We start from the raw sequence: 13,432 nt of genomic DNA on the forward strand, positions 1-13,432 counted from the left end.
GTCCAGGTTGAACACTGTATTTCTGCAGTCCCACCATGTCCCAGGGAGAGAGAACCAGTAGCTTCTCAAGGAGGTTGGGAGGGTGGGGACGGGTGTCCAAGCAGCAGGAATGATTCCAGCGGCTCAGAGCCAGGGTCCTTCCCCTGCCTTCTTTGGTGCAGACTGGACCCCGGGTCTCCTGCCCTGGCCCAGGCACTGTCCAAGAAGGCAGCCAGGTGAATCGTTCAGTCTAGCAGTGGTCAGTGGTCAGCACCGACAGTGGGTGGAGAGGGAGCCCCCGTATTCCTGCTGCTGCTAGTTGTTGTCTTTATTGAAGACCCTCAAGCTGACCCACAGTGGCCACTTCCCAGCGGAGTGTCACATCCTCCCCATGATGCTCCCCAGCACAGTCCCTGGGCCGGGATCTGGGGAATCAGAGTGAGGAGCTATCAGGGTCCACTGAGCCCCTGACCAGAGCTCAGCACAGCCTCTCCCCAGCCATCCTCATGTTGAAGGTCACAAGCCTGTCCCCCCACCCCCAGGTCAAAGCAGCCTGAGGTCATAGATGGGTCATAGGACAACAGGGTCCTTGCATGGGGTCAGTATTTGGCCACAGAGCTCCCAAGGAGCCACAGCATTTACAAGGGGAGAGGGGAGGGCAGGGGTGACGAGAGCTGGGACTGGGACTGGAGTGGGATGGGGTCTGATCAGGGGCCTGTCTCTGCCTTCTGCTCCTAGGGTCTGTGAGCCCGTTACCCAGCCCCAGCCCAGGAGGTAGGAGGGGTATGAGCCTCCTGGGGTGTGGCCTTGAGGGAGGGGCTTCCTCTATGCAGTGGTCAGTCCATCATAGTGGTCAGGACCTACTATGGGCCTGGCCCAGGCCTGGGAGCTGAGAACACAGTGGCCAAAGTGGACAAGCCTGTCATCAGGGTGAATCCGGAGGTTGTCAGTGGTGAGGAGCATCGTAAAGAGAGGAGCGGCCCCGGGGGTGGAGCTCTGGGCCTCGTGTGTCAGGAGAGGCTGAGGAGCCATCAGAGTGGGCCCAGGGGTGAGAAAGTCCACTCTGGCCGCTCTAGCCCCACGTCCACTCCTCCCCTCTGGGCCACCAGTTGTCCTAGGACAACTGACTCCCCACGTGTCCCTAGGGAGATCTGGGAGCCTGGCCTGACAGTAGGGGCATGGGGGCCAGAGAACCATGGTGTGGGACCCAGAGGAGGCTTGCCTGGGTGCCCCCAGCCAGCAGGGAGAGAAGGCTTCCCAACCTCAGCATTGGGGATCAGGTGGAGATCTCTGAGGCTGGGGTGCTATGATTTGGGGTGGGGTCCCCAGACCCCGAAGGATGGAACAGCCCAGTCATCATGACCCCAGGTGCTCAGTACTGAATCCTGATACATCAGGGATGAGGGGCAGGAGGATGTCTATGGACAGGGAGCTGTCCCCACCACACTGTCACTGTGGCCACCTGCAGCATCAGCATGGTTGATCTCAGCATCCTGGCTCCCAGCACAGCTGGCCCCTCTGTGGCTGGGCTAGGTCACATGACCACACCCAAGCTGGGGAGGCAGGCAAGCGACACCACCCAGACCCTAAGCAGGAGTTCCCCAGACTTGGGCTGAGGAGGGGCTGGATGCTGGAGCTCCACAGAAGACTAACCTCCAGGGTGGTCCTGATGCAGACCCTATGGCTGCAACTTTGAAGACCCCCGTCCCTGGCACAGGGAAGGCTGCCAGGGGTGTGGGCACAGATGTCTCTGTGACTCCTCCAGGGACTCCTGTCCTGGTTCTGCACCTGTGAATTCATCATGGAAATGAGAGCTGTGGGGTCTTTTAAATTCTTTTTAGTTTAATTTTTCAGGGGGTTTTAAAGAGCTCTGTTGAGATATAGTTTACATTCCACACAATTTACCCATTTCAAGTGTACAAGTCAGTGGATTTTAGGCCACAGACTGTCACCACAGTCCCTTTTACAGCATTCTTATCACCCTGAAAAGAAACCCCAGACCCTCTTACCATTACCTTACCCCCCATCACCTTGGGCAGACAGCCCCAGGCAGCCACCGATTGGCTTCTGTCTCTGGTTTCCTGTCCTGGACTCTCACAGTGAATCACACACTCCTTGATGCTGGGACCAGCCTCCCTCAGCAGGACAGGGGAGGTGAGGCCTTTCCTGGCCTCCCCCTCCTAGAAGCAACCAGACCCCTAGGAACCTGAGAAGAAGCAGAGGCAGCCTGGAGGCATCTCCACCCGCTGGGAGCCTGCAGGGTGTGTGGGAGAGGGCCGAGTGTGGAGGTGCCGACAGTGGGAAGAGAAGGGGGCTGCATCTGTGGCACTTGGGGAGGGGTGATGGCTGAGTGAGGCATGGGCGCTGACACTGAGCAGAAGCTGCTCTGACCCAGGGGTCTCCCAAATGGGCATCTTGGTGAGGCAGAGGAGATGGATTGAAGCCTGGGGGTTGGGGGAAGGAAGCTGAGATTCCTGATTGCCCCCTACCCCCAGCAGGGTGGAGAGCAGCGCACTGCTGCCTGATCTGAAACTTCCTCTCTGTTCAGACTCTGTGGGCCTGATCATCCCATGACAGTGACAGAGAGGCTGTGGGGGCCCCTCTTCGCAAGCACGAAGCCCTGAGGAGCACAGACCTGGGACCTGTGTCTCTCGCTTCCAGACCCCCTTCTGCTGCCCTACCTGCACACCCACCCCCCAGGATCCATGCTCAGAGGCCAGTCGGATGCCGGGCAGCCGCAGGACCCTGGCCTGGTCTTCATCGCAGCCGCTGGCTCACACGGGGGGAGTAGCCCAGGGCCCCACTAGGGACAGAGACCACATTCTTTTCCACAAAAGTTGGTTCTTCCATGTGGTTCCTGAGGGGCTGGGCCAGGTGGAGGCAGGAGGCTGTGTTGTGGGGCTGGGGTACAGCTAGAAACAGGACAGGTTCAAGACAGGGACTGGGGCTCCCCCCTCCCCATTGGGCCCCCCAACATCCCAGGGCTCCCTCATGCAGACCCAAGGCCCCACTTTCTCCTCCAATGTCACTTGGAAGCACCTCTGAATGCCTTAGACCAAGTGTCCAAGGACACATTCCATAACAAACAGCCAGAAAAGCTGGAAGTGCCAATGGGGACCCCATTTTCCTAGTGAAGTTGTTGCTGTGGGGGAAGGTGGTGGAGGAAGGGATGGAAGTCTGAGACAGAAGCCACGGGGGCCTACGAAAGCAGGTGGACAGTCAGAGGGAGAGGAGCAGAGGACACCTGCCCCAAAGGTGGGCCCATCTCTCTCCTCTGGGGCTGGTCTGAGGTGCCCACACCGTGGTCCAAGCACACGCACAGCATCAAAGCAGCTTCTGACACCATTTAATGACAATCAAATCACAAGCAGTCTTCTGACTCCTGGGGTTTCCCTCCCTCTCTGTACTCCCCTCTCGGGGCCTATCCCTGAGAGACGGAAGGGTGAGGGTCTGCCTCATCTAGGCCCTGGGGGACAGAGGGACATACTGGCGGATCCAGGGCACATAGCTCATCGCCTGGGTGTACACCCCAGGGAAGTTGTGAAGACCACACTTGTAGCCCCAACTCATGACCCCTACCTGGACCCAGGCGCAATTCCAGCTGCACACCTGGGGGCCCCCGGAGTCATACTGTGGGAAGAGATGGCACTCAGCAATGCGGCTGACGGGTCCCCCACTCACAGGCTATGGGTGGGGGGCAGTTGGGGCCAGAGGCAAGGGTGAGTCTGAGCTCTCACCTGGCAGGAGTCACGGCCCTTGCTCCCAGCACACAGCATGTCGTCCTTGATTGGGTTGTTGCCATCTTCAAAGGTCTGATAGTGCTTGTTACAGACCTTGTGCCCCACGATGGGCACCTCTACCTCCTGCAGGTGGTAGGGTAAGGGCAGCGACACTGTGGGGAGGAGGGTGAGGACAGGTATTCATTCGGCTCCAAGCTAGGGTTCCCCTGGCCGTCAGCAGAGGGCACAAGGTGGGGGGCCCCACAGCGAGCCCTGACCCTGACCTGGAACCCTGGCCCTTGACTCAGCTTCCCCACATCCTCCACAGCCCGGATCTGACCGCATGACCTCTGAACATCTAAATGCCCATCCATCTCCAGGACACAAGGCTCCATTGGCCAGAGCCTGGGTTCCACGTGCCTGGGACAGGACAATCGATGAGAGAGTGTTCTTCTTAGACTGGGTCAGAACTCACAGGATCCCTGTGCAAATTCTGTTTCAGGAACAGAGGAGCCCTGGGACCTTGGCAGGCCACCCAAACTCAGCAACCCCAGACTTCCTCCCCCATGATGTGATGACCACCTTCTACGCTCAGGCTGTGGTGGTCAGAGTCCAGGAAAGCTACAGCGGAGGTGTGAACCAGAGCCCAGAGCTGCCTGCCCAGGTCCTGGGGTCTGTTCCAGAAGCTTCCTGCTCAAAACCCAAGCATCACACCCAGCCCTGGGGATGCAAAAGATCCAAACCATTTTCCATAAAGATCCAGCCTCCCCAGCCTCCCATCCTTCCCCACCAAGTCTCCCTAATACCTACAGTTGTATGTGATGTCACCCCAGCCAGTCACCCAGCACATCTTCCCTTTGGGGACCCTCAGTGAGGCAGGTGGGAGGGAGACCACGTTGATGTGATGGGAAAGCGTCACAGGGGCCTTCAGTCTCAGCAAGGCGATGTCTGCGCCACCCTGGGAAGACACAAACTTGGGGTGTTGGATGATGAGAGTCACCTCTGTCAGCTGGTCATGGTCATAGAGTTTCATCTGCCCGACTTGGACCCTGAGATCACGAGGCAACAAGTTGTCCCTGGGGGAGAGGGGACAGGGCGCTTCTCAGAGGAGGCTGGGAGCACCCAGAGCTGAGGAGGAGCCCCGAGGGAGCCCACAGCACACCTCCCTGGCCCCCTCTGCTCCCCGCCATCCTTGCACCCGGCCACAGGGATGGGAGCAGGAACTACTCACGGCCGAATGCAGTGGGCAGCAGTCAGCACCCACTGCGGGTGGATGAGGGAGCCCCCACACTGGTGCAGCCACCGGCCAACTCTTGTATTGTAGATCCTCAGGCTGACCTGCCACAGGTACCTCCTGGCTGACATCGCATCCCCCAATGATGCCCACCAACTCATGTCCCGGACTGGGGCCTGGGGAGGCAAGATACGGGGACATCAGGGACCCAGACAGTGACCTTCCTGGAGCTCAGGAGCAGGCAAACTTCTCAGAAAAGGACAGTCCTCCCCTCTCTGCCTCCGGGGCTGCCCCTGGGGGCAGGGATGGGGTCCCGGGAGCCTTAGGGCACTGAATGGGGTCTGGACTTACCTGGGGTCGGGGTCACAGAGCCCCCCAGGCAGGGGAGGGGCAGAAACAGCAGCCACAGCATCTGCAGAGGGCCGTGGATGGGGGGCTCGGACCCCGCACCAGCTTCCAGGGAGGGCGGCCTGAGGCTCAGCTGAGTGTGGACTGGACAAGAGCTGGCATCTTCCCTCAGTGCGAGCCTCCAGGGCTCTCCCCTCCCGGCCGTCCCTCCAAGGTCCGCATTTATCCTTCCAACTCAGTAAGTGGGCACAGGAGCGCGTGATACGGCCTGATAGACTGGGCGACTGACCGAGGCCAGGCCGTCAGCACTGGGCTTTGGCTTTCTGCCCCAGGTGGCGGGTGGGGGCCTGGGCAGGGGAGCAGGAAGCAGCCCCCGGGCCGCCCCATGGAGGCCATTCAGGGCCTCAGGTCCCGGGCTACCAGGAAAGTGGTCTAAGACCCACCTGCAGCCCCAAACAGTGCAGTAAGACAAGATTAGAGGATGGGAACAGTACCCAACCCCTATGTGTGACCCCAGGCCCCCAGGCCCAGCTGAAGCTGCATCACAGCTGAGTTGAGGAGCCCCCATCCCTAGGGAGGAGGGGAGATGCAGGGAGGACCCCGCAGTTCACAGGAAGGGGCGAGGAACCCCAGTCACCCACTCGCTGCAGAAAATGGAGTCTGCCTGGTTCTTTTCTGCTCACGCTGGTTTTAAACAAACAGAGTCAGGGTTGGACAGTGTGGTTTGGGGGCACTGGAGAGCTCCCCAATCTAGGTCATTGCCAGGCCCTGGTCTCTGCACACCTCCCAGCCAGATGCCCTTCAGAGGCCTCCCAGAGCTGGGCAGGAGGTACCGGAAAAGGCCTTGAGCCCAGTGCCTGCAGGTACCCGGTGGGACCCATCACAGGTGCAGCTGAACAAAACTTGGAAATAGAATGAGGTAGTCCCCATAATGAAGGCGTTTGGGGAGGAGACCTGGCAGCTGGAGTGGACCCCCGCTGGCTCTTTCCAGTTTGAGTCCCAGGGACACTGATGATTCAGTGCAAAGTCAGAGAAAGCAGGCAGTCCTATGAGCCTGTGGTTGTGGGTGGCCATCCCGGGCACCTGAGCTGGGGGCCCTGGCACACTCCTGTCCTCTCTGAGGGCCGGGGACACCAGGGGCCTATTGACAACCAGCGCTCAGGTGTGCGTATGTGTACACACAGATACATAAGACACACATACTACATGTACACACACCAGCTTACACAGAATTGTAGGTAGATGCTGTGTCTGTGGGTAGGCGGCTCTGCCTGGAGGGTTGGGATGAGGGTCCACAGGGTGGAGGGTCCCGGCAGTTCCCTGCTCCGCCACACCTGCAGCCCCCGGATGGGACTCCCCAGAGGCCTCTTGCTTGGACATCAGGCCACCATCACCCTCCCAGTCTGTGGTTGATGGCGCAGCTGGGTTCCATGGAGTGTCGCCTGGGGCACTGGGACGGGGCCATCTGATAGAGGAAGAAGAGTAGCTAGCCTCCTCCCTGGTTCCAGAAAGAACTGTCCTGCCCACTGTGAAGCCTCAAGGTTCACACGACTGCTGTGTCCTGACTGTCCGCAGGACCCTGAGGCTTGGGACACTGGAGAGTCACCTCCCATCTCTGAAGGACCTGGGTCCACCTCACCCACAATATGTGTCTGAGTCAGATTCCAAGGGCACCTGTCACTTCCAACTCCAACCTGGCGGGGGCCATGGGTGCAGGAACCCACCCCTGCCATGCACTTTACATGCCCCAACACAGACTCAGCGCTGCTCTCAGAAGAAGAAAAGGGCCTTTACATCTGCCTGCTTCCTCCCGGAGAGTCTCAAATTACCCCAGGGCCTGAGAGCAAGTTGGGAAAGAGCTGGGGCATGTGGACCAGATTCCCTGCTTCTTAGAAGACCTCCCCTTCCCCCTCCCCCTCCCACACCCCATCCCCCCAACACACTCTCACTCACACACACAACCCCTGTCAGGGAAACATAATTAACGATGTCTTCTCCCCATCCCGTAGTCCTCTCCACAGAGGTAGCTGAGAAGGAAACCACTTTTACTACAGAACCGCGGTTACTGGGAAGGGTACGCCCACAGTGGCAGCCCACTGGGGGCTCCAGACAGACCTGGGCAAGCAGATCCCACTCACAGGCTCTCCAGGGAGAAGGACCTCACAGCACACTTGTCACACACACTCCTCTGGGCTCACCTGGTAACCAGGTGAAGCTCTATCTGCCCTCTGGCTTTGTCCAGGGGAAAGCAGGCTTCTCCCTCCACTGCAGGAGGTAGTCCTGTAACTCAGGGCTCCCAGGATCTGGGGGTCTGGCACCACCTCCCTTGGTGCTCACATCTCCACAAGAGGCTCCCAGGTCCTGGAGAAAGACACGCCTGGGTCACAGAGCTGACAAGAGACCTGTCTAGTCTTCAAAAGTGTTTGTATGCATTTCAAAGACAGGAGGAGTGCTCGCCCGTCTTCTAAGCAAATGATCTGAGGAAAGGGGGGGGTCCTCTCCCCTTATTTTCAACAGGGGAATTAAGCCTCTTATTTTAATTTGTATTTGTCCTTTGAACACACACACATGGACCCACACTCGCACACAAGTGTTGGGTGCTTTATGAAGAATTCCGCAGAAGGGAACTCTATGTGAGACACTGTTGTGCCCATCAGGGCCTGAGGAAATCTTTGCGTCTTCCTGCAATGGCTCTTTACTTTTTTTTTTTAATTGTAGTGTAGTTGATTTACAATAATGTGTTAGTTTTCAGGTGTACAGCAAAGTGATTCAGATATATACATATATGTAGACACATATGTATATTCTTTTCCAAATTCTCTTCCATTATAGGTAATTATAAGATAGTGAATATAGTTCCCTGTTCAGGATGGGATGTCAGGCAGTTCCACCCATCACTGGGAGCTCGTAGGTCATGGCCCAGTCCCCTAGTCCCTTGGGTGGGATGACGTGGAAGCACGTTCTACTGGCTCCGGAAAGGCCTCGGCAGTAAAAGCCTCCATTACCCACAGTGGGACATGCTCCACCCACATGTCACCTGCTGCCATCCCCCGCCACCACAATTCCCTCCCCTTCCACGTGGTGCTTCCCCTGAATCCACATCTCAGGGCAGGACCAGAAAAAAAGACAGCAGGCCATATCCTCCAGGGGCAGGGTTGGGCCAGAGGAGTCAGGCAGGTGGAGGGTGGATCCTGACCATATCCGGCATCCTGAGAAGTCCCAGGTTATTTGCAAAACATCAGTCAGATGTTGTACCAGATGGATTCAACAGCAACAGCCGACGCAAGTTGACAATTAACTACTATTTTAAAGTGGTGAAGAAAATCATTTAGAACTAAGGGAACAGCCGTTTAAAGATAAGGGCAACGTAAGCATGTTCTCAGGAACACCTCACCCCAAACCTTTGAGCCCTTTTAGATAAAGCTCTGATAAAAGGAAAATGTTGCAAGAGATCTATTGAGCAAAGAAAATCAAATAGCGTGATCGGGGCTACTGTTATCTTTAAAAAAAGAAATAGGTAACATCAAAGGAAACAAGAAGAGAGAGCCACAATAACGCAGAGTTAACAGCCTAGATGCCATCGAGATGATGACAGATTTGGGAGGAGGTGAGACCAGGAGACATGAGAGGCTGATAAACGTCTTGTCTAATGGAGTCACACACAGATATCTGTTCTAGAAGAAAGATAAGAAGGGAAGAAAAGAAACAGAAAGAGCTGAACAATATAAATTATTAAATGAAGGTGGTAGAAACTAGTGTATCAATAATTGTGTAGACACAAAGAGAGTGAGCTCACCAGTTAAAATCCTAACATCGAAGGTGAATATGAGAAACATCCGGATGTATACTGTTTACAACAGAGAAGCAAGTGTTAAAGTAAAAGGATGGGAAAAGATATTACAGGCAAATTAAATGCTAGCCAAAAGATAGCATGAATCATAAAAAAAATTGGTGATAAATTGGATTTCACCAAGATTTAAAACCTCCATTCCTCAAAAAACACTCTTAAGAAAATGAGGTAAGGAGTCACAGGGAGAAAATAATTGCAAAACATAAAATACTTGCCTCCAGAACATATGAAGAATTCTCCAGATACCATCATGAGAAAACAAAAACCCCATGAAAGAAATTGTTCAAAAGATTTAAACACTTCACGAGAGAAGCTATGTGAATGGCAAATAAGCACACGGAAAAAATGCATTCGTCATTAGGGAAACGCAAATTAAAATACACACAAATCTATTCAAATGGCATTTTCAATGCCATTGACAAAGCCAAGGCTAGAGAGGATGCAGTGATGCATAGCATTGCGTGAACAAGAGAAATGGAAACCCATCCCCATGAAAACCTAGGTAAGGTATTTAGACTGGCCTTATGCACGATCACCAAAACCTGGACCAGCACCAATGTCCTGAACAGGTAAATGCAGGTGAAAAACAAAAAAGAGAGGCTTCCACTGAAAATAAACAATAGATAAACAAATAGCCGCGGTGGAGAGAGTTGGGCCAGAGGCCAGAGGCTGAGGCTGAGACAGGAGCTGGCCTCCAAGGAGCACACGGGGATCTTCGGTAGTGAAGGCGTTGTTTTACATCTTCAAAGATGAGCTCTGTCTCAGGGAGGTGGGTCCCTGGATGGCGGTTGTAAAGACCCGGTTCTTGATTCCCAGATCATGGAGGTTCCATCTACATCTCCTTTCCCTCCTCCTCCTTGGGGTTGCCGGTTGCCCTCGGGACAAAAGGACACCATTGGGGACGGGAGGTTTGCACTTGGGGATGAGCACCCCGGCCTCTCTCCGAACACCAGGAGCGACCATGATGCCTGATTAAAGGTGGAGGAGCCACCCTCGGGAATGGTCTTCCACCCTCCAGGAGGGACACAAAGCTTGAGCGTTGGCTTCGAAAGCAAGCGAATCAGAGCAGCTGGGATGGATGGTAGACCCTGCAGGCATTCCAAGACATTTCACTCTGCAAAGTGCCCTGGGTAGGCATGGGAGCCTCTAAAAAGGCTGTGATTGGATTTTCCATCAAGTTTCCATCAAGGCTTTACATGATAGAAGAAAAGAGTAGTGTAACACATCTCACTCATCCAAAGGAAGGTGAATGCATGGATAGTCACAGGCTCTCCAGCACCAAGACCCCTGAAGCCTTCACATGAGAGTCCCCCAGACCCTGCTGGGTTCCCCTGTAGAGACCACCTTTGGTGGCCACCAGCCTCACCCAATGTGCCCACCTCGGTCCTGCCCTGCCCTGAACATGGTGTTCAAATAGGTTAATCAGACACTGGGCAGCCATAGGTGTCAGCCAACCTGAGCCCAGCCCAGGCCCCTGGCCTGTCCCCCAGGCCCCCGCCGCATCACAGCCCCCTCAGGGACACTGTGAGTCCAGTGCAGCCAACTCGGGGAGGAACACAGTGCCCAGCTCAGGACAGAGAGTGGGTGGGCTTTCCCCACACCGTGGGGTCTTCAGCACCCTCCTGACCTGCAGGGCCAATTTAGGTGGGGTCAGTTAGAAACCAGCTGGGTAAAGCAGAGACGGGGTGCAAACGCTCCCAACCCCCTCCCAGCCCTCTCTCCCGCACACCCCTAGCAGGCTGGCCGAGCTAGCAGCTTCCATTGCCAGGGTCACCTCCTCCCAGCAGAGCAACCAAAACGGACCAGCAAGACACGTTCTTCTGTCCAACAGCCACCCCGCTGGTGAATTTCACACCTAAAATCTCCTTTGTTCTGGTCGGCCCTGCTCAGCCCACTGGGTCTGTGGATTCCTCTTTAAGGCCCAGAAAACATGACTGCTGGTTGGGTTTATAACTGAGAAAAAGACCCAGCACCCAGGGCACTGGGGGCTAGAGGGCCGAGGAGGCCACAGGCACCAGAGGTCACCACCTGGGGTGGTGGACAACCAGGACCCCTGTGGCCTCGTGAGAGTTGGCTCATACCAGCCCACAAAGCCTGCTGTTAATTTTTAGGAGTTTTGCAATTTAGCACAATGGAACACAGCCATTAATAATAAATTATTTAAAATATGGTTTAAAGCATGATATCAGAGATGGAAAACACAGCATCTGAAAGTCATGGATGAATTTCACAGCAGAATGAATTTGACAAGAGAAAGTTCGAGGAAGAGAAGATCGGTCAGTTGAAATGACCTGGTCTCAGGAAGAAAGATTTTTTTTTTAAATGAACACAGCCTCTGGTCCTTTCATGTTTTTTTTCATTTTTATATATTTTTTTTAATTTTTCTCTACTGAGATTTCTCATCTTTTCATTAAGTGTGTGCTTTTTTCTTTACATCACAGAGTATGGGTTTAAGAGGTGCATTGAAGGCTTTGGTTGATGATTTCAACATCTGCAGAATCGGACCCACCTCTGTCCAACTGGCAATGGTGAACAGGTGTCCTAGCCCAGCCCGCGTGGGCTCACAGCTGAGGAAGGAGCCTCATGCCTAGCAGGACGGGAGATGCTCTGAGGCTGATTCAGCCCAGGATTAGTGTAAAAAATTCCAGTGCCCAGCCTCAGGGGAACTCAGTTGGCTTGTTTATTTCCTTCCAAGCTGGTTCTTCAAACAGCAGCCAGAGGACCACTGGACCAAGGTCAACATCCCCCCGAGTTCCAGGATTCCGGTCAGGAGGCACCAGTGCCTGCAGATGCTTGGTGGGACCTGTCACAGGTCCATCGAGAAATACAAATGGAGTCTTCACCTCATAAAGAAGGGAGATTTGGTGAGGAGAGCTGGCAGCCTGGGGCAGATCGCCTGGCTAGGTATTTCCAGTTTAACTCCAGGGGACACACTGGAAGATTGGACGTGAAATTGAAAAAAAAAAAAAAAGAAGTGCAGCCCTCAGAGATACTGTGGGCTACCAGTGATCACTCCCAGACACCAGAGCCTGGCACCCACGGGGCGCTCTCTGAAAGGCTGAGGGGAGCCAGGGACACACGTGTCAAGTGCACTGTGTGTGCACGCAAACATACATGTGCACACAGGCACACCCACATGCACACACACAGACACACATGAACGCGGTCCTGGCACAGTCTTCGGGAGGTCCCTGAAACATCAGAACGCAGGCTGAGCAGCTCAGCCCAGGATGGAGTCCACACAGTATCCAGCCAGGCTCCAGTCCAGGGCTGGCGAGAGGGAGCTGGGCAGTATCCTCATCTGCCCTGAGCCTCAGGCCTCATGTCCCTGGGGCATATTCTGAGGTGGCTTCCTGCTCCCAGGACCGGGCCTGAACAAAGGTGGGGAGGAGGGAGGCGAGAGCGTCCTAGTTTCTTGAGAGGGTACCTCACCGTGGCCTGCAGCCCACAATTCCCCAGATCCCAAGCTTGGAGATGCCATAGAACCTATAGAATGGGGCAGGACCCCCGAGGCACCTCCAGGCCCCAGGTGGGACTGACTTTCCCCTCCTGTGTCTTCAGCCTCAGGGAGAGAAATGGGGGAAGGTGAAAGGGCTCACAGGCTGGCTGGTCCCTGTGGGACTGGATCTCCTGTCACCCTCCTGCAGCTCCAACCAGTCAGCGGCTGAAGGCAGCGCCCACCTTGCATCCCTGAAACGTGCCCAGGCAGGATGGGATTAAGGATCACCTTTTTACCTCCTGGATTAAAACCTCTCCTGTACTCTCTAGACCCCTCTGAGTGTCCTGAATCCGCATCGCCCGGAGGCGGGGCGGGGGGTGGGGCTTGATGATCAGAACGAACCTGCCAACATTCTCGGTAGAAAGGGACTGACACTGGGGCGCGGGTGACTCACCTGCCCTCCCAGGAAGTTTCCAGGGAAAGCATCCCCACACCCAGACGTGGGGACCCAGCTGGATGCCAGAGCCCAGGGGCCCTTCAGGGAGGCCACTCCCTCAGCCAACACCATGGTGAGTCCACATCGCTATTTCAAACCACAGCCAGGAGCTGGCTTTTCCAAGTTTAATCAGAAATAGAGGGTGAGCAGGAGGCCATGGGCCCAGGGCCCACCCTACTGCTGAGAGACACCTGCCTTAAGAGTCTTCTCATGTCTCCCTCCCCAGGATCAGGGAAGCCTGGAAAATGGGGTCAGGGGCTAGAAGGGAAGAAGGGTCTGGAGCAGGAGACGACGGGGAGGTTTGGGAGAACAAGGCTGGAACGGAGGAAGAAGCATGTGTCAACAGGGAAGGTTAGCAGTCTCCCCA

At 55.4% G+C, this 13,432-nt stretch overlaps 1 protein-coding gene across 1 annotated transcript; it reads right to left on the minus strand.

The window, feature by feature from the left end:
* Positions 1–3,438: 3,438 nt before the first annotated feature.
* Positions 3,439–5,344, minus strand: LOC105099789 (mastin-like). The gene is given in 6 exon segments (XM_010992676.2): positions 3,439–3,609; positions 3,717–3,871; positions 4,509–4,774; positions 4,930–5,052; positions 5,054–5,108; positions 5,284–5,344. Coding segments are annotated over 6 exon segments (831 nt in total).
* Positions 5,345–13,432: the final 8,088 nt, after the last annotated feature.

This window comes from Camelus dromedarius, chromosome 24 (genome assembly GCF_036321535.1).
Source record: "Camelus dromedarius isolate mCamDro1 chromosome 24, mCamDro1.pat, whole genome shotgun sequence".
Classification (NCBI taxonomy): domain Eukaryota; kingdom Metazoa; phylum Chordata; class Mammalia; order Artiodactyla; family Camelidae; genus Camelus; species Camelus dromedarius.